Below are 21,792 nucleotides of genomic sequence, written 5' to 3'. Positions count from 1 at the left end.
ATCTTATTAGATAATTTTCGTAATTTATAATTTATTCCAGCAAATGGTTAATTGTTGTCTAATTTTAACGAATCTAATTACATTAAATGGATATTTTTGTTAGATTTAAAAGTGTTATGATTATTGTATTTTGTTTTTTTCTTTTCTTTCTACTTATCTACATTTTTTAATTTATTTTTATTGTACTTGCACAATTAATAGATGTGGTGACAACAAATAAACCGTTATTACAAATTAAAAACAAGCACAGATAAATGTTTTGAGGGAAAATATTTAATTATAATTAGTAATAAAAAGTATGACATTTTACTTTATTAGCTATTTGTAAATTTCTAAGTTTATTGTATCCACAATACAGAATAGTAAGATAAACGTTATTATACGAATATGTTACTGCTTTAGTGTATAAACAGGTGCTACATCGAATTTTAACATGCATATCTAAAATTCAATGAAACTGATATGTAGTAGTTGAGATTTTTGAGCCTCAAAATTTTATACATAGATTTATTTAATTTTTCATGATTTATTTAATATTTTTATTTTGAATACGTTCAAAATAATAAAGCAAATTAAGTTAAAATAAAATCAGAAAAAGTTTTTTTAAAATTAAAATGATAAGCAAATTAAAAATCCATTTAAAAAAACTTTTTATATGTTTTTTTTTTTTTTAATTTAATTTAATTATGGGAACTACTTTATATTTTTTATTAATTAAAATAAATGACATATTGTAAATTCATCTCGCCTATATTAGATAAAGAAAAAATGCAATTCGAATACACTCAACTCTTTTTTTTTATCTCAATTTAAACCAGAGGTGCTGAATAGTCGCTCTGAATAGTTGACGGTGGAATGGTTAAATATTTTAAATATACTGCCCTTAAGCGAGGATACACATTAATACTTTTTCTTTATTCGAAAACGTTTTGTGAATAATAGAACCGTGATCTATGCTTTTCTCTCGAATAAACTATTCATCACGCTGAAAATAGCGTTCTACCTAGAATATAATACGTAAAATATTTAAATTTTAGATTTATTTCGGATACATTTTTATTATTCCAGATATTCGCCTCTATTACTATTATAAATAATATTTGTTCTAATTTTATTTTAAAAATAATCCCCTTCCCCTAACCGAATCGTCTCCAGGCCGCGTTAATCCGGTTATGAGAAATATTATTAGATCGTTAATATTATGCCTCCCTAAAAAATAAAATATCCGTTTTTAATAAAATACTTGGATGATGAAAATTAGATGCGATCATTTATTTCGTAAACTTCCTTTTTAATACATTTTAATGTATTAATGTTAATACGTATTAACATAATTCTAGCCGACAGTAAAAAGTATTTGGAAGAAACAATGAACGGCATAGATGAAGTCCTACGCAAGAACTATCGCATGAAAATAAACAAGAAGAAAACAAAAGTCATTACTTTTGTTTTCTTCTTGTTTATTTATTTCTACTAAATTTCATTAAATTTAGTAGAAATAACAAAGATGGACCGCTGAATGTGAAAATCGGAGGAGAAAAGATTATGGAGGTAGAAGAATTTTGTTATTTGGGAAGTAGAATTACTAAAGATGGACGAAGCAGGAGCGATATAAAATGCCGAATAGCACAAGCGAAACGAGCCTTCAGTAAGAAATATAATTTGTTTACGTCAAAAATTAATTTAAATGTCAGGAAAAGATTTTTGAAAGTGTATGTTTGGAGTGTCGCTTTATATGGAAGTGAAACTTGGACGAACGGAGTATCTGAGAAGAAAAGATTAGAAGCTTTTGAAATGCTGTGCTATAGGAGAATGTTAAAAATCAGACGGGCGGATAAAGTGACAAATGAAGAGGTATTGCGGCAAATAGATGAAGAAATAAGCATTTGGAAAATTATAGTTAAAAGAAGAGACAGACTTATAGGCCACATACTAAGGCATCCTGGAATAGTCGCTTTAATATTGGAAGGACAGGTAGAAGGAAAAAATTGTGTAGGCAGGCCACGTTTGGAATACGTAAAACAAATTGTTAGGGATGTAGGATGTGGAGAGGGTATACTGAAATGAAACGACTAGCACTAGATAGGGAATCTTGATAGGCATCAAACTAGATAGGCATCAAACCAGTCAAATGACTGAAGACAAAAAAAAAACATAATCAAAAGCAATAAGTCTCATTAAATGTTATAATATGGGAAACTAAAAAGCTTACTTAAAATTAAAATTTATTTTAAACAACCAAAATTTTAAGTTGTTTTATTTATTTTTTTCTTTTTTTTCTGAAATGGATAATAGAAAAAAATTATGAAACTAAATTAGTAAGTTAATGTTAATTTTTCAGTAGCAGGTTAAAAAATGTTATAAGATTTATATCTTAATGAAAATTAATGTTTATTTCCTTTTTTTTTACAGATTAAATTAGTCGAAGTCGATAGAGTTGAATGGATAAATAAAAAAAGTTACAGCACCGTTGGAATCACGCTGCAAGCTAGAGAAAGTCGAATATTATTAAGGGCCACTGTCGGTCTAGAAGACTGGTTCGAACTGTTAGAGGTAAATAATACAATTTTCATGAATTTTTTTTGCGTTTTGCATCATTTAATTTTAAATATTATATTTACTCTGATTCCTGTAAATAATTTATACGTTAAGATGAATTTGATTAGTCGCCTCCAATGTTAAAGAATAACATACTCCTATATAATATGTATGTATATTTAACGTTAATTAGACGAGATTAGCGAAAGAAGCGAGCGTAGCTTATGTTTGGTTAGCTTATGATAATCTCCCTTTTTTCTCTTTTTGTGTTTAGCCTACGAAACCACCGAAGATATTATTTCAGAAGATGATATGTATGAGTGTAAATGAATTATAGTCTTGTACAGTCTCAAGTAGACCATTCCTAAGATGTGTGGTTAATTGAAACCCAACCGCCAAACAACACCGGTATCCACCACGATCTAATATTCAAATCCGTATAAAATAACTGCCTTTACTAGGATTTGAACCTTAGAATTCTCGACTTCGAAATCAACTTATGATAATCTTAACAAAACATAATCTACGCTTGCTTCGCTCGGTAACCTCGACTAATTAATAGTAATTATTTGATTATTTAAATAATAAATGCAGTAATTATTGTTTATAATCGAGTTATTTTGATTTACAATATGTTAATATGGATAATATGTAAAATGACCGGTGTATTTAATAAATTGCTATATATTTACTTAATTGTTCAACATTGGAAGCAATTAATCATACTCGTTGGTAATTGTATATAATCACCGGATTAATCAAATCTACTGTAACATATACACCGAAAATTCGTTATTTTGTATCCATTGTGATAAGTGTGCACTTAGAAATGTATCTCATTAATTTTTCTTTTTAAAATAATTACCGCAAGATGGTAGTGTACAGGTATTGAGAATAGCCGAGTTCTTAAACCAGTATATTAGAGAAAGTGAGGAGGAAAGTAGTCTCCAGTAACCGCCTTCATTGAGCCACATATAACGTTTGCCAGTCAACCTGCCAAAATTACCAATTTGCAGGTGACTTTATATTCTATATATGATATCTTCTGTGCCTTGCGCTCAGAAAATATACAGTATTAATCTAAAAATATAATATTAAAATTTAATAAAATTAAATAAATTTTTAAAAAACAACTCTGAATGGTTTCATTTGTCCTTCATGTATTTACACAGCCGTTATAAACTGAGCTGGGGTAGATGGCTTAACCCATGTTTGGTCTAGTGGTGAACGCGTCTTCCCAAATCAGCTGATTTGGAAGTCGAGAGTTCCAGCGTTCAAGTCCTACTAAAGGCAGTTACTTTTATACGTATTCGAATATTAGATCGTGGATACCGCATGTTCTTTGGTGGTTGGGTTTCAATTAACCACACATCACAGGAAAGGTCGAACTGAGACTGTAGAATGGTACACTTCATTTACACTCACACATATCATCCTCATTCATCCTCTGAAGTAATACCTGAACGGTAATTCCCGGAGGCTAAACAGGAAAAAAAGAAAAAAAAAGAGACGTAGATGGCTTAAATCAGTAAATTATTTTTTCTTTTATGTTGTAAAATAATACTTTTTTTAGACCTACAATCTCTGTTATTAGTGGATAAAACATTATTACACAAAATTTTTTTTAGTATTCTCAAATTAATATTATAGTGAAATATTAATTTTATTAATGGAAAAGTTATCTGTTTTTTTTTTTTTTTTCATTTCTTCGGGTTTAGAAATGTTTTAAAATCAACCACGTCATGGCGCTGTAATAGATCCCTAAGGAGCGATTTGTAACCGTTCAGCTTTTGGGAACCATACACGTTTATCTTATGTAAACCGTGCCTACCTGTTAAATTATTTAACATCTACAGACTTTTAAAGAATCCAGTTTGTTTCAAAGTAATTGTAGAATATCTTGTAATAAATAACATTAAAATTTTGGTTGTTATTTATTCTGGTATTTATCGTCACTACTAAGTTTCGATTTTAATGAGCCTGGAATGTATATCTCATCTATATGTAATGTAATAATTAATTATTTTTCAGGATATGAGCAGAAAAAAATTAATCGAAATTTAATTTCGAATTTATATTTTTATTTTATGATATAAAATGCTGCCCTTACATATGCCTTAATATAACTCCCGTTATCATTACGTGAGTTGTGATTTTTCTATCATAATTAACCTCTAATAAATACATTTAAAAGTTATGATTTGTAAATGAGGAGTCATATTCTATACTTTTTTCCAATGTGATTTGTGATTCATTTATACTGATTCATCATCATACATCATTAAGGTGTGTCCACAGTTAATATATATATACCACCTTCCTGCTTCAAGCGATGATTGGTTAATAATACGATCCGTAGCATTAAAATTAAATGAATATGTTTTAAATGTGTTATATAAATCGCTTGTAACAGTATTTTACATCAACTAAAAGACATTAGTATACTCGTTGTTGAATTACATTAGGAGGTAATCTAGTCATAATAAACTAGATTACTTTGGATTAACTTTCTTTATTTTTTGTTAGGAAGAAATGTGTAGCAGAACTTTCAGTTTTAGGTAGATTTCAGCTACCTATTGTAATGGGCAGTACCATGATTCGACTTCCGGAAAATTTCGACATGTTTTCGCGTTTCACATCCCCCAGACTCCAAAACCACCGTCAGCTCAAAAGTTTATATATACATATATATATTCCATTTATTTGTGGACACGATAACTGCCGTAATATTGCGCCAGTCACTTTCAAATTGTTCCTTAAAAATAACCCGTTCCAAAATCTCGGTCGAGTTCGTTAACGGCCAAAAGAAATCGGACTATGGAGGGTGGAAATGGGAGGCTTTTTCGAGAAAACAAAATATCGCTATAACTTTCTTATTAAGTAAAATATCGAATTCGTTTAAAGTTCCTACTATTCTTTGGAACTAAAACTTCTGTAACTAAATTTTTTTTTATATCAACCACTGGCCCAGAGGATTTAAAAAATGGAGTTTTGAAGACAAAAAAGAATCATACCTCTCTTAATAAGCAAGTATCGAATCGGTTTAAAGTGGTCGTTAGTCTTCTAAACATTCCCTAAAACTTTTGTCTGAAACAATTTTTGATATGACCAACCCTTACGGCAAGAGATGACAAAAATGTTGCTGGAATTGCAAGAAAATGGAACTTGCCTTACGCTAAACATGTGAAACTCTTTTTCATATGCTACCATTGTTGTGTTTAGTAAATTTGAAGTTTTTCTTAACTTTAAGGTGGAAATTATTTTTATCCCTGACTTAGTACTGGTGAAATCTAGCTCCGCTTTCCGGAATGCCGAAAGGGATTTTTTTAAATATTTTTATGTAATTAAAATATCTGTAAAAAAAAGGTTTTACGTGGCGTGCGTCATCGACTGATGATATTTAAAAAAATATTGTTTTAAATGTATTTTTATCTACTTCGTTTTGAAAATATTTTTTTTCTTTTTAATTACAACTGACGACAAACTAATATTTAAAAAAAAATATTTCAGTTAAGTAAAAAATAATATTAAATTTTTTTTTGCATAGATTTTATAAAAATAAAACAACACGTTATTTCAACATTTTTTATTTTATTTTCCGACCACTGCGGATCAAGTTTGTCTAGTTTTGACTTGTTTTCCTTTTTCCAAAAGGTTTTCATTCTTTTGCTCTGTTACCTTTCTTCTGCCCATCTATTCAAGTTTATACCCTTTTTCTTCCTCTCTGGAAACACGATTCACTTTTCTAAATTTATTTTTGTCTTTACATAGATCCTTGGAAATGTTTAATTAATGTTTTTAGATCTGTTTCTATTTCTTTAAACCGGTTTGTCTATGTGGCTCTGTTTATGTACAAATTAAATATTTTTTTTGTTGTAAATTTTGCTTAAATGTCCATAAAACTGTAATGTTCTTTTCCTGATTAAATACACTATTTTTGCTGTATATTTGTAAATTTCTTTTTCAATAATTTCAATTTGTCAAGAACATCTTCATATTTTGGTTCATAATTTTTTTATGCTATTTCTTGTTCTGAAAAAACTGCAGACATTGTGCGCGCCATACGGTGCTTCTGGTTTTATAGTGTCTCAATTTGGAGTTGTATAAGAGGGATTTTTTATTGCAAATGGTCGTGAGATGATAGGCATTTTTCGTACTCTATCATCTCTTCATCCCATTTAAAATAATGTTATTTTAGCATTATTTAAAATAATATATTTTTTTTTAAATAATCATCTGTTGTTTTCTATAAATATATATTTATATATATATATATATATATATATATATTTTTTTAAATTTTGTTCTGAGTTTTCTGAAAATTAAAATATTTTAACCTTTTACCCATTCATTTATTTTTATCTGGTAATGATTTTTTTCTTCAAATTTATCATTTAATGACTTGAGCCGGGCGAAGAAAATATAATTTATATTTAGCAAATAACTTTAAAAAAAAATTAAACCCGACTTCAAGAAATAATAGTACTAAAATGTTACAAATAATTATATTTTTATTTATTAACTAAATTAAAAGTATTTGCAACAAATAATTATTTTTGAAGTCGGTGCCAGCCAACACAAGTAAAGCAAAAAAAAAGAAAAAAACTATGATCTATATAATACAAATCCTACTTCAATAAAAAATTGGTAATAGAACTTTTGCTACAATAAAAAGAGACCTAAATTATAATATAAGAATAGAATGCGATACAAAACTATGATGTAACAATACTTTATAGATGCTTAGGTAGATCTATTATCACCGAGGATATATGCCTTAGCGAACTTAAGATGAGGTATTATCATGAAACGCTCTCTCTTTTATGCTGTTGAGATCTCAGTTTACATGTGGGAATCCTGTTTAGCCGCCTAGCGATCGGTTGAGGTAATAACTTTACATAACTTTGTTTTATTTGTGTTGACTGGCACCGACTTCAAAAATAGTTATATGTTGTAAATACTTTTCATTTATTTAATAAATAAAATTATTATGTGTAACATTTTAGTACTATTATTTTTTGAAGTTGGTTTTTAATTTTTTTTTAAATTATTTTATTCACATTTTTTAGTGGTATCTAGTACCTCTCTCTCTATATATATATATATATATATATATATATATATATATATATATATATTTAAAGCCTTACCAGTCTTTGACGGAATATTCCGACGTGGCCGATGTGCACGATTAGGGCCTTTGTCGGAATATACCGACGTCAACCTTTTGTCCGGCTTTAAATATTGGACCATTCCGAAAGTATACTCTTTCGATTTAAAATTAATTATTAAAGTTGGTTTACTAACGTCGGATATATTGCGTAACATACCTGAAAAAAAATAGTTTTTATGTATTTTTCTTAAAATTATCATCGGATTTGGTTAAAATTTATATGGGATCATTCCGAAAGCATACTCTTTCGATTAAAAAAGTTGTCAAAATCGGATTACTAACGTCGGAGATATTGCGTAACATTCATTAAAAAAAATTGTCGAATTGATACCCTCCTTTTTTGAAGTCTGTTAAAAATAAAAACTCTTTATTTAGTCGTAAAACAATGTTTGTTGGAATTGTTTTTGTTATTAACTTCTACATGGAAACGCGTTATAACATCTTTTAATTTTTTTAAATATCATATATATGAATAAAGTCTACTTATTTAAAAATCACGAAATCACGATCGTGGACCTCTGTTGTCAGTTATATTTTTTAATGCGTTTTCTCTTTAATTTATAAGCTAAGCAATGTTTTTTTAAGTTATTTACTAATGAATAAGTAGAATGAAAACTCCGCTTAAAAAATAGTATTATTACTAGCTGCAAGGGCCTCCGCATCTAGGCCCTCCGGACGGGTTGCCCTGGCGGGAGGCTTCTCGTAATGCTATTTATTATTAGGTGTCCAAAATTGATTACGTCTTGTGTAAAAATTACCCTTTCTCATTAGGAAATACGGTTTAGATTGGGTTACCATCATCGCGGTTTCTAAAACCAAAATAACTTCAAAACAAAATATTTGCTTGCACTTTCAAACTCTTTTCTTCAATAAACAAAAATCACTGTTCCACTTATCAATCTAGACCATCAAAAATTTCTCTAAAAACAACATTTTTCATTAAAATGAAAAACTTCACAACCTCTCCTCGTTCATAAAGATCAAGCTCCCAATGCGCTGAAACTGGAATCAACACAATCTCAAAATTACTCCAAATACTCCAAAATACTCCAAATACTCCTTCAAATCACTAAACGAATTATCTTCAGACATCTGGGAGAAATCACAAGCACTTTTTTTCACTTATTGCGCTCGCAAAACTTAAAAACTGCAAATCAACACGTCATTCACAGATAAATAAAGACATTGAGTTAATGAATTACGTTAGTAAAATTTATTAATTTATTTTATAATTATTGTTACTGTTGTTATTTATTGTTTATAAACATTTAAGAAAAAACATTTATTTTTACTCATTTTTAACCCCCCCTCCCTTGGACACGGACAAGCAACTAAACATAAGCACAGCTCCAGGGGGTGCCATCGCCTTAAGCTACCTCGTCGAGAACTATAGTTCCCCCCAGGTAGCCGGGACTCGCTTTAAGTTGTGCGTCATGCCTCTAATGAGAGGATTCCTAAGGAATCCTCCCACCGGGACTCTGTCTTTACGACATTCCTCAAGTGAGGAACCCCAAAGGGATCCCCCATCGGGGTTACGGTCTTAATTTACCCCCCGATAAGAAGTTCCAAGAAAATTCCAGGGGAGTCACCTGGGACAGGTGATGGGTCTCATTTCCCGGAGCTGGCTCTGCAGCCACGCCTTCCCGAACAGTGACCCCGAACATTACACAAGGAACACTTGGCCTGTATCGAATAATCCGCTCGAAGATGTCCCGCAACCCCACATTCCAAACCCGTAGGGGAAGACACCCGCCTAGTGACGTTCCGGTCGCCACCCCTCCCCCTGTTCCTAACCCTGTTGGGCTTTAACGGGGCCCGCAACCATACAGTTGAAACAATGACCTCGCCTATCGAGACTCCTGCAGGACGCAGCCCGGTTCCCGATCCCCCAGCACCGATAACAACGTTCCTCCGCGGACCTCCTCAGAACTCGGCAAGACACCCACCCAACGCGGAGGCGGCTGATTTCAGCAGTTTGTCGGCCAGCAGCGAAGAAAAAAAATATGATTTTGACAGGCAGTATGTTCAATCATGTAACCATGTTCTTTCTTTTTGCTCTTATTTGTTGGTGTTGCTTCTTCTTACTTATTGTTTATAGCATTTAAGAAAAGAAAAAAAAGATTTTTTGACGAGTAGGACGTTCGATTATGTAAGCATGTTCTCAGGTAAGAGGGACGCATATAAAGACAGACACCCGTACAAATGTCCTTTAGTAGGGTAGGATTACAATTAATTATAAACACAAAAAAATAATTAAAGAAAAAAAATTGTATATTATTTTTCGAATCATATTGTAGGTTAGCGTACAATAAACAATCAAATACAAGTGAATATTCACTTTTTTAGGACCTTGTTTAATTTATTTTCTATTTAAGGAATAATTTCTAGAACACTTGCAAGAGTTGTAGATTATTTCTTTTAATACATTAATGCTTATTTCCTAAATGTATATTTCTAAATAACACTGTGTTGATTTATTTTTACTTAAATTAATGTAAAAGAGCAGTTTCAGGTCACGTATGAACACAAAATACAAATTAATTTAACTTCGTATTTTACGTTTAATAAAAAAAATACGTTTCTCGTAAAACAAATGCCTTGAAATATTTTATTTTGGTGAAATTATTTATTTCTTAAACAAAAAATTTTTTAAAAAAATAACTAAGTAAATTTGTCACCTTTTCTTTGTCTTTTGTGGTTGGCACAATTCCATACGTGCACGCTTAGACATTTAACAAGAAATATGAAATCATATCCGGAATTTCTAAATAATAAAAAAAAAAAAAATATTAGTATCGTTAATCCTCTCTATCAGGTACATTTATGCCATGTAAAATAGGTTTGGTCATTATTCAACACTGATTTCTTTTACTCTAACTCTGTTATTAAATATTTAATTCCGTAATTTTATGGAGTTAATCATTCTATTTTTACTTTCATGACATCACAGCCCAAGAGCTATGCCGCAACAAGAAGGAAAGTAGGATAATCAATCAAAAAATTAGGTACGGGTTTGTTTTCATTTCTCGACGTTTCATAACCCAGGAACCTCAAAAAAAGGGGGAGTAATGTTCGTACGTATGTACGTGTGTTGGCGTGTTTGAAGCTAAATATTTTTTGATTGGAATAACCAAATTTGATAAAACTTTTTACAGAAACTCGTATATATAAAGCAATTTGTTGATAAAATTTTGGGGACTATAATTCTAGGTGGTGGGGGCTAATTTTCTCAAAATTTTGTAAACATAATCCCACTTTAAAGCTCAGTATATGCGTGCATGCTTATCTTACCATTTTTTGAAAATTTTTGCCCCAAAATTCCCCCTTCCACAAAAGTCGTAAAAGCGATTTTTTTTTCCTAACCTTTTTTGGTTTATTTAAACTTTTAATATAATTGAAAATTTAAATAATAAAATTTCAGTAGTAGGAGTATTGCAATAAAAGTTCATCATAACTCACCTCCAACCCCCAAAAGAATCTTTTTTATTGGTTGTACATTTTTGAGTGGAATGTTTTTACTTTCTTTCATTTAACATAGTAAACGTAGAAAAATCAAAAAAGATTTCTTGGTAGCGATTTTGGAGGTGGAGAAATTGAGAAAAAATAACGATTTTTTTAAATCTTTAAACGTTTTGGGTTTTTTAAACAAATAATGATAATTTTTGCAATAAAACTTCGTCATGATTTACCCCACCCCAAAAAAAAAGTGATCTTTGCTAACTATTTTCATGTTTAATTATTTTTCCACTTTATAAGAATGAATAAACAATACCAGGAAAGTATTAAAACTTCATTGTAAGCTTTTTAATTATACTATCATTTTAACAAAAAAATTCAGGAAAAATTTCCCTACTATAATATAGTTTTTAAGATAGTTTAAGTTTTTAATTAATATGTTTTGTTTTCTAAATACATATATATATATGAAATATTTATGTAACTCAGTATGAGTTACATAAATATTTTTAACCCAAGTGCCTTACCTATCATCAGCTTCTTAGATTATGTCAGAGGCACTTCATATAAATGAACAGTTTTTAATCCATCCACCAGTAACATCTGAGGTTTTTTCACTTCTCTAAAGTACTCAGTTTTTTTTTTTAATATTCATAATAAGAGTGAAAGTTTTAAATATATATATTTTCTCCAACGATAATTATTGTTGGTATTTTTTTGTTTAATTATACATTCATTTTATTATCTCTTATTTTTTAGATGAGATAAGAATTTTAAATAATTTCGTACATAATTGAGTAATATTTTACGTCATGTATGAATAGTCACAGAATATTAAACGATTCCGTAGTAGACTATAAACGAATTTAAAAAAAAAAATTGAATATTTAATTTTGTTAAAGAATGTTTATTAAATTTATTTGTTATTCTGAAGGTAAAATGAATCTCAACAAAGGTTTCTATTTTTTAATTCTCCTGTGTTTTTATTTAAATTAATTTTAAACATATTTATGCTATACTTTATTGAATAAAAGAAAAATAATACGTTAATTATTTTAAATTAAAAATTTTATGGAAATTTTTGTTACCTAATGCATTACATTGTACTATTATTTACATTTTTAAAATTTTGTAATTTACAATATTAGGACAATCATATTTTACATTACAGTTTATGAATATTTGTGTAAAATATTAATGTAATACTGATTTTGCAATACAAATGCAACATAACATATTATACAGTATTGTAATGTTTGCAATTACTATAGAATTGTTTACATTTCTATTATTTAAAATTTCTAGAGTTTAAAATTGTAAAAGAAATTTACAATATATATATACATGTATTCATAATACATGTAATGTATTACATGTCTATTTTCCGTTTACTTTTCCCGTTTTTTTCTTTTTCCCATTTTACCTTTTTGATTTTTCCGTTTTCCAATTTTTCCCTATTTCCCTTTTCAGATTATTCCCTTTCTCCCTTTTTCTCCGCGCATAAATCGATTCAATAGTTATTTAGTCTATAGTGGACACATATCAGAAACATTGAAATGGAATCGTAAAATATTTAGCGTGTGTTGCTTTTACGTCCAAAAGATAGCGCTGTTTTTCAAAAACAGCTTGTTTTTACCTGTCACAGGTGTGACATCTTAGGTATATAAATACCAGGTATATAAAAACACGCACGTATTCGAATACAACGTTGTGTCAAAATCTCAAAGCAATCGGTGAAGAACTTTCGGAGATTTAAGATTTCGAACAAACAAACATTTACATTTTTATTTATATAGATTGGACAAGAGATGGGGAAATACGGGTCACTATGGGTTCCGTATTTCAAAATTTTACTCAAAGGGTAGAACAATGTTTTGCATAATTTGTTAGTTATATACATACTTAAATAGGTTTCATGCAATTTTTGTCCTTGTAATTGTCTGTCGAGGGCGAAGTACTCGGGTCTTTATTTTGTTGAAAAATATGATAGCAGTAGAAATTTCATTTACGATTAAATTTTTCTTTGAAACTCCAGATTATTATTACATAAATAAAGGGCGGCTAACTTAGAATATTCTACGAAAATACTGTAGTATAGAATAGCTGATAAAAATATTTAATTTTACCGTTCAATTATATTTACACTTATAAAATTTTTTGGCGCATTAAAAATTCCAAATCTAACAGGTATTTAAACCGAGAAATCCGCCCAGATTATAAGCAGATGCGTTATCGCTCGTACCATGAAGGTCGGAAAAATAGATTGTCTGACGTGCGTGTTTTTAATTTTTATTTCCTATAATATAAATCGATAAAAATCATTTGTATCTGAAGTGTATCTGGGAATAATCTCCTAAATCAATGGGACTGGAATATATTTAATCCCGTTTTGATTACTATAATTTATCGTTAAAAATTATAAAAAGAAAAACTTTGTAAGAGTTTAATAATAACTGTTTATAATTTTATCTTTTTAACATTATGAAAAAGAAATGGTAAACCTTTTTTAGCATAACGCTGTAACGACCCATTGTTCTTTTGAAATTTATTTTACTGCGATTATTACACCGGGACTTCGTAAAGTTACGATTCAAGAACCGTAAAACAGTAATTTTTTTTAGAATGATAAATCGCTAAAATGGTAGTGAAAGATGCTTGCAAAGATTAAAACCTTTGTAATTAAATTAATAAAAAAATTATATGATTTACGATTTATAATATCCTTAGTAATTTGTTTTTCCATTATGAAGCGTTCGACTCATTTATACCATAAGATTAAGTTGAAAGCTGTTTCTTAGGATGAGATTTATTCCTTTTTCACATGACGTTAAGACACGCCCGTTATAGAACCCGATTACGTTATGTATCGCTGTAATTTGTTCTTAATGTATTGCATCGTCCATTACCGTATTTCAAGTAAAATTATTTTTATAAAGTTTATTAATATCTTGAACAGTTGTGCGTACACATGTATATACATGTAACGCGATTCGTTTAAAAAGTGATTTCTGTGTAATTGTAAATGTATAATTTTGTAAAATTTATTTTCTCTCTTACTGTGCTAGGGGAAGACATTATATATAACACGTCGTTTCACGTTAAAAATCGATAAAGTAATCTGTTTCTTTACGCTCAGATTTTCTTATAGCCTTGAGCCGTGTTAAGAAGGTGGAACTAGACATAATTTTTAACTTACTGTTGACGATATTACATACGACCATTCCCTATCGTGAACAGAGTGGATGGAAGTCTCACTTGTATTTCTGTAGGCTCGGCATGCTGATAACCAGGTGTACAGTGTGTTTGGCTCGGTTAAGAGGTAATAGGAAACTTCTACTCACTTGCCATATTTTTGTAAGTCTCTCATAAAATACTGTTAACTTGAAAATACTTTATTTAAGAAGCGTATGCTTTTCATCTCATATCGAATCGCCTACGTTTCGATTTTGGCTTTAAAATGTATACGTAACTATTTATGAAATTAATAAATATATACTTTAATAAATATATGACCTTTTAATAAATAATGATTAAAAATAAACTTCTTGTTTAACAAATTACTTCTTTATAAGAATATACGAGTGAAAATAATTTTCTTCGATTTTGTACTGTTTCCAAAATGACTGGTTCTTTTCCCATTAGATGATTGTTTGATCAGACAGAGTTTTTTAGAGAAGTATTATGAAAAACTGGGGTTTTTTTTATAGGAAGAGGGATTTTAAAAAATGAGTTATCATCTTTGTTTACAATAAAAGGTAAGATTTTTAGCTAATAAAGCAGAATTAAAAAGCAAAAAAGAAAAAATGGTTAGCGTAATACAGGGTTATCATAAATGAATGGTGCGGTTTTGAACATGGTTTAAATTAAAACAGAATTACTTACAGTTTGTTTTTTATTTTTCAAATTTGTCGTCTCAAACATTTTTTTACATAATTAATAAATTTCAATATGTGCGCCCTTAGTCGCTCGACAAATGTCCAAACGATACTCAACTTCTCTCCAAACATTAGTTAACATTTCTTCGTTAATGGTTATCATTGCTTCATTAATCCTGTTTTTTAAGCGGTTTAGGTCGCGAATTTTTTCCGTATAAACAGCGCTTTTGATGTACCCCCACAAGAAAAATCGCAAGGTGTCAGGTCTTGACTCCTTGGAGGCCAAAATACGGGTCCTTGCCGGCCTATCCATCGATCTCCAAATTTTTCGTTCAAAGCGTCCGTGACCGATGCATTGAAGTGCGGGGGAGCACCATCTTGTTGGAAATGAAGTCGATGAATGTTTTCGAGTTCATCCGGCTGAGGAAAGCAATAATCGGTTAACATGTCAAGATACACGACTCCATTAATTGTTTTTTCAGCAAAGAAGAAAGGCCATATTACACGATTTTTTATCGCACCACACCAAACATTAACTTTAGGCGAATCGCGTTGTTTCTATAATTGCGTGTGGGTTTTATATTCGTGAATTGTGTCTGTTAACGCATCCGTTCACATGAAATGTAGCTTCGTCTGAAAAAATTATATCGTCTAAAAATGATTCGTTTTCACTTATTCTGTCCGACATTTCAACAGCGAAATTGTAACGTTTTACACCATCATCGGGTTTCAATTCCTGCAGTATCTGGATTTTATAAGCGTGTAATTTCAATCCGGGGAATGGACTTCGCAGGACTTCTAATTGCTGATTGTGTAATTAGTTCAACCGTTCCGTCAGGTACACTTGGTCTGCCGGTTGATTTCTGTTTCTTAACCGATCCGGTTTCTTCGAGTCGTTTGAACCAACGTGTTACGTTATTTTTGTGCGGTAGATCTCTTCCGAATTCACGTCGAAATTTTAGAATAATAAACAATCAAAATTTAAAAAAAGGAAAAATCGAATATTCAACAAAAAATTATATATCAATAAAATAATTTATTAGACATCTTTATCGACCTTTCAGAAATTGAGAGAACTTGACTGGGAGGTCAAATCTAATGCATCCCGTACAGTCCGGTCCTAGCATCGTCAGACTATTATTTGTTTCGGTCTCTGCAGAACTCCCGGCATGGTGTTAAATTAGTCTCAAAAGAGGTCTATGAAAACCAAAAATCACAGTTTTTTGACCGGAAACCATAGAAGTGGTATAGCGACGGGATTATGCTGTTGCCGGAAAAATGGCAGAAGTTCATCGAAAAAAATGGTGCATGTAGGGTCTCATAATGTTATTTTTCAAAAACGATAAATCTGTTTTCAGTTTTGGTCTCCACAGGTTCAGTACGTTTTAAACAACCAGATATTTCTTATATGCCGGCCTTCGTCGCGAGTGGTAGCGTCTCGGCCTTTCATCCGGAGGTCCCGGGTTCGAATCCCGGTCAGGCATAGCATTTTCATACACGTTACAAATCATTAATCTCATCCTCTGAAGTAATACCTAACGTTAGACCCGGAGGATAAAAAATAATATGATATTTTTTAACTTACGGAGTTTAAAATTTGGAAGAATTATTATAACAAATATTTTGACCGATATCAATATTTTGCTTATTTTACGTTATGTAACAGCTGATAAAATAAAGATATTTTACTTAGTTATACAAAAATTAAAGTATTTAATTAATTTTCTCTTCGGGAAGTAATCTTCCCGTACCGCTGTTGAATTCACCCTATGATGTTCAAGAAATAAGAAAGGAGATCAGTATGCTGTGAAATCAATTTATTTTTAAACACCGAAGATTTTAAGAGAAAAGAATTAGTAACTATATTAATTAATGTTAACGTTTTCAATGAAACACCACCGTGCTTCATTTATAACACACCATATCGAGTCGTCTTTATAAACCGAGTTCTTAATTATAAAATATATACTTACTGTACAATCTGTTGTAAAGTTTGTTAATTTGTTAAATTCATGACAATTTTTTTTTTATTAAACCTCAATTTAAACTAGTAACCTAGTTTTGTAAACATAAACAGTAGATATCGTAGTAACTCTTTATTAATTAAGGACATAAAACGACAATAATAAAAATAGAAATAATTTTACTTTCTTATCGTTATAAATTCATAATTATCTGTCGCGCAATAAAAATGTTTTGGACCATTTTTTACTTAATTATAGTTGAAGAATGTGTAATGTGATTTCTATAACGAATATGTGTATGCTCGTACTTGTAACTTTTTTCTCATTTGCTTAAAATCGACCGATTACCATATAACTGCGAGTACCTTTACCTGATTTTAATCTTTCCTAATTTTTATAAGAAGTGTTTTATCCCTGTGCATATTGTACATTTTATTCGGTTTATGAAATCTCTCAATTTTTACCCTCGAACTGCTGCAAAAGCTGTAAGATATTTTTAAAAGTTGACAATAGATAAATTAATGTTGATCTCGGATTCCCCGGAACATGTGGTGTACTGGTGCCCGCAGTGGAATGAATACCGCCTAGTTTTCTCGGCGATTACCGGATCGCTCAGCGTGGAGACCATCATCACCACAGTGTTGCGGAGCTCCGAGAATTTTGATACCATCTCAGGATTCGTGACGTGAGTTCTTCAGGAGAAGGAATCGGTTAGTTTGGGGATGACGGACAGCCCTCTGCGGAGCTACCGTTCGTTCGTGCTAGCACGAGTGAGCGGTAGCGATGAGGCACGGGGACTTTCGAACCCCCAAGCTAAAAAGACCAAGTCCCGGCGGGGATGCCCCATTTGGGGTGTCTCCGTTAGAGGCGTTGGCTTAAAGTTCGAGTCCCGGCTCCCGGACTGGGGACCAGAGACGGCGTAGCCGGACCTGGTGTATCCTACTTTGGGGGTTTGAGGTGAGCGCAAAGTAAGATCCGACCGGCGCGCCGAGACGGGTAGGTCCGTTAGAGTATAGGACACTCCCCTGGGATGTATTACACTTAACTGCAGGATCAGGCTCAGGGGAAAAGGTGAAAAAAAAATAATTATAATTTGATAAATTTTATATGATAAACTATTTGATAGAAAAAAATAGTATTGGCATTTCATATTTTTCTTAAAAGAAAATTTACTTTCATTACGGCTTCTTCTTTTTTTCCTGTTTAGCCTCCGCTAACTACCGTTTAGATAATTCTTCAGAGGATGATATGTATGAGTGTAAATGAAGTGTAGTCTTGTACATTCTCAGTTCGACCATTCCTGAGATGTGTGGTTAATTGAAACCCAACCACCAAAGAACACCGGTATCCAAAATCTAGTATTCAAATCCGTGTAAAAATAGCTGGCTTTACTAGGATTCGAACGCTGGAACTCTCGACTTCCAAATCAGCTGATTTGGGAAGACGCGTTCACCACTAGACCAACCCGGTGGGTCACTTTCATTACGGCTATTAAAGCCGTAACTGTTGTTTTGCCATTTCATGACAAAATGTTGCAGAGGTTTTACAGCCATTAATATCATTACTATTACAAAATTAGAACGTTAAAAATATTATATCGATGCACATTAAAATATTACATAAAAATATTAATATTTAAGTTAAAAATATCTACTCTTTTAATTCCTTTCTTTTAGTACCCATTAATTTGTATTAAACTTCGTGTTTATTTATTGTAAACTTAGTGTTAATTTTTTTCAATTTTTATTATTATATAATAGAAAGAAAATGACAACAAAGTTGTTACACTTTCCTAAGATTGGTTATTTATTCTTATATAGTGGAAAGTTATGATACTTGAAAAGAGTTAGCAAATACTTCTTTTTTGGGGACGGAAGTAATTTATAATGAAGTTTTATTGTAAAATTAGATTATAAATTTAAATAAACCAAACAAATTTTTTACTTCGTACAAGGAAGTACTGTAATCGCGAATAATCTCGGTTTTTAGATTTCAACGGAAATATTCATTTTGACTGTCCTTGAATCCATTTTGACTAGTTTCGGCGTGACGTCTGTACGTACGTACGTATGTATCTCGTATAACTCAAAAAGGATTAGCCGTAGAATGTTGAAATTTTGGATTCAGGACTGTTGTAACATCTAGTTGTGCACCTTTTGATTGCAATAGACTGGACAAAAGGTTTCCAAAAAAGCCAAAAATCCAAAAAAATTGGATTTGGACTTATTATTAAGTGCAGTATTCCAACTGCAGCTTGGGGAACGATATGTCATAAGTGGTACTTATTTTCATTGGTTCCGGAGTTATAGCCAAATAAAATTTTAATTAATGAAATATTTGGAACTTACAAGGGGAAGGCACATCCTTTCAAATCCGACTTAATTTCCTTTCTTTTTTTTTTAAATTTAAATATATTGATTCATTAATAATTTAACCTCTAATTGTAAAAAAAAACTTTACGATAAATAATAATTCAATAATAACAATTTAAAAAAATATGTAAAGTAATCAGAAGTTATTAGTGAAATAAAATTTTATGTACTTTTCATTTTAAAAAATGTGTATTTGTAATTTAATATGCGTATAAGGAAGTCATCAGTCAAGTCATGAGTCAAAGTCAAGTCAAAAGTCCACATCAGACTTTTTTTTATTAAAAAAATCGGAATTTTTTTCTTTTCCCCCAACTTCAAAATCACCTTCTAAGAGATTTTTTTTCTACTTGTACTATGTTAAATAGAAGAAATATAAAAAAACTTGCCTGCAAAGTATTTTTTGAAGGACGCTTGCACAACTTCTATACCTATGAAGACATTAAAAAAAAAATCGGTTAAAATATATGCAGTAAATAAAAAGGTAGCTTTTTCGATTCCTGGGACTTTTTTTCATGGTAAGATAAGCACGCACGTGTGTATTGAGCTTAATATAAAGTAGGGTTATGTTTGCAAAATTTTGAGAAAATTAATCCCCAAAAACCCCAAGTCTGTGAACGCCTATCTAGCCAGTCTGACTGATCTCTCCGATGGTAGTACCTACATGGCATTAAAGATGCAAGCGTTTAAAGATGTATCTGTATAGAATTCGTGTTGTTCTCGAGTTGCAGACACTGTTCCCGCAAACACTAGAAAACTTGTAGTTTTTGTCAGCGGTTCATGTCATCTGGAACGCCAACGAATTCGATGTTCGGTTTCGGTCTGATTCGACATGGTTCTTCTACCTTCATGGATATGTGAATGCACAGAATTCATGCGTTTGGTGTACGGAAAATTCACATCAGCTGCATGAGTTTTCTCTCCGCGGAAAAAAGTGTGCGTTTGGTTTGCAATATCACATAGACGAATCTTCATGACATTCTTTCATGGCACAGTGAACAGTGATCGCTACATACAGATGGTGCAATAATTTGTAAACACTATAACTACAGATCGGCTACAGTTTCACATCGGTGTTCTTTGGCGGTTCTTCTTTCTTTTTCCTATTTAGCCTCCGGTAATTACCGTCCAGATAATACTTCAGAGGATGATATGTATGAGTGTAAATGAAGTGTAGTCTTGTACAGTCTCAGTTCGACCATTCCTGAGATGTGTGGTTAATTGAAACCCAACCACCAAAGAACACCGGTATCCACCCACGATCTAGTATTCAAATCCGTGTAAAAATAACTGACTTTACTAGGACTTGAACGCTGGAACTCTCGACTTCCAAATTGATTTGGGAAGACGCATTCACCACTAGACCAACCCGGTGGGTTCTGTTTGGCGGTTGGGTTTCAATTAACCATACGTCTCATTAATGGTAGACCTAAAACTGTATAAGACTACACTTCATTTATATTTATACATATCATCGTCATTCATCCTCTGAAGTTATACCTTACGGTGGTTTTGGAGGCTAAACAGAAAACGAGAGACCGGCTATAGTATACGTGGTTTCAGCAGGACAGTGCTACGGCTTATTCAGCCAACAACACTGTGGCTTTCTTGGATCAGTGTTTTCAGGAACAAGTGAGTTAGAAAGGATTACGGCTCCCTCGGTCTCCTGATTTATCCCCTCCTGACTTTTTCTTGTGGATATACCTAAAGGATGCTGCTTACTAAACTGATCCTCACACCATTCCTGAACTGCAGAGCAAAATTGAACGATGTAATTCGCTGCAATTCCTCAGCAAACGTTACAACATGTGTTTAAGAGCATGCAACATCTTATTGAATTATGTGAATTGCATAACGGAGACCACTTTCAACTACTTTCGCATAAGGTTGCGTCGCTTTTTGAACACTCTTTAGAATCGATTATTTTGGTTCGCTGTGCTGTTGCAGATTTCTCCATCATCTAGCTCACTACTAAAAAATTATTAGATTTTTAAACCCCGTTATAACTTACGAGCCACTCTACATATTTATTTTTTCATGCAGTAAGTTAAAAACATAAACATAGACCAAGTGTCTCTCAACGGTTAAAATTCCGCAACTTCTTACTTCATAACTGGTTATTTATCTTATAATCTTAATGAAATAATTAATGTTCTATTAATAATTTTATTATAACATGTTATTCCGGTTTTGAAACTAATAGTAATAAATTTCCACACCCAGTTTTAATGCAGCGATCATAACAGTTACTTTGGAAAAAATAGAGTAAGAAAAAGTGTATATATATATATATATATATAACATTAATATTCGCAGAATCGAGAGTAAATAAATTCAATATATATATATATATTAATATGCGTTTTATTTTTAGATAATTTTATTTGCATGAAATAATGTTTTCATTATTTACTAAA

At 31.2% G+C, this 21,792-nt stretch overlaps 1 protein-coding gene across 4 annotated transcripts in view; it reads left to right on the top strand.

Annotated features, from left to right (window-relative positions):
* The window catches only part of LOC142319715 (uncharacterized), a 401,182-nt gene that overhangs the window by 343,841 nt on the left and 35,549 nt on the right, over positions 1 to 21,792 (top strand). For all 4 annotated transcript variants that reach the window (XR_012755261.1, XM_075357303.1, XM_075357302.1 and 1 more), the window contains one exon: positions 2,413 to 2,553. Coding sequence is in view for 3 of the 4 variants with exons in the window: in XM_075357303.1 (XP_075213418.1) it covers positions 2,413 to 2,553 (141 nt within the window). In the remaining variant the exon portion in view is untranslated. The remainder of the gene's footprint in view (positions 1 to 2,412; positions 2,554 to 21,792) is intronic.

Source organism: Lycorma delicatula, chromosome 2 (assembly GCF_047948215.1).
Source record: "Lycorma delicatula isolate Av1 chromosome 2, ASM4794821v1, whole genome shotgun sequence".
Lineage (NCBI taxonomy): Eukaryota > Metazoa > Arthropoda > Insecta > Hemiptera > Fulgoridae > Lycorma > Lycorma delicatula.
The sequence above is the reverse complement of the archived record's forward strand: the minus strand, read 5'-3'. Positions and strand labels throughout refer to the sequence as shown.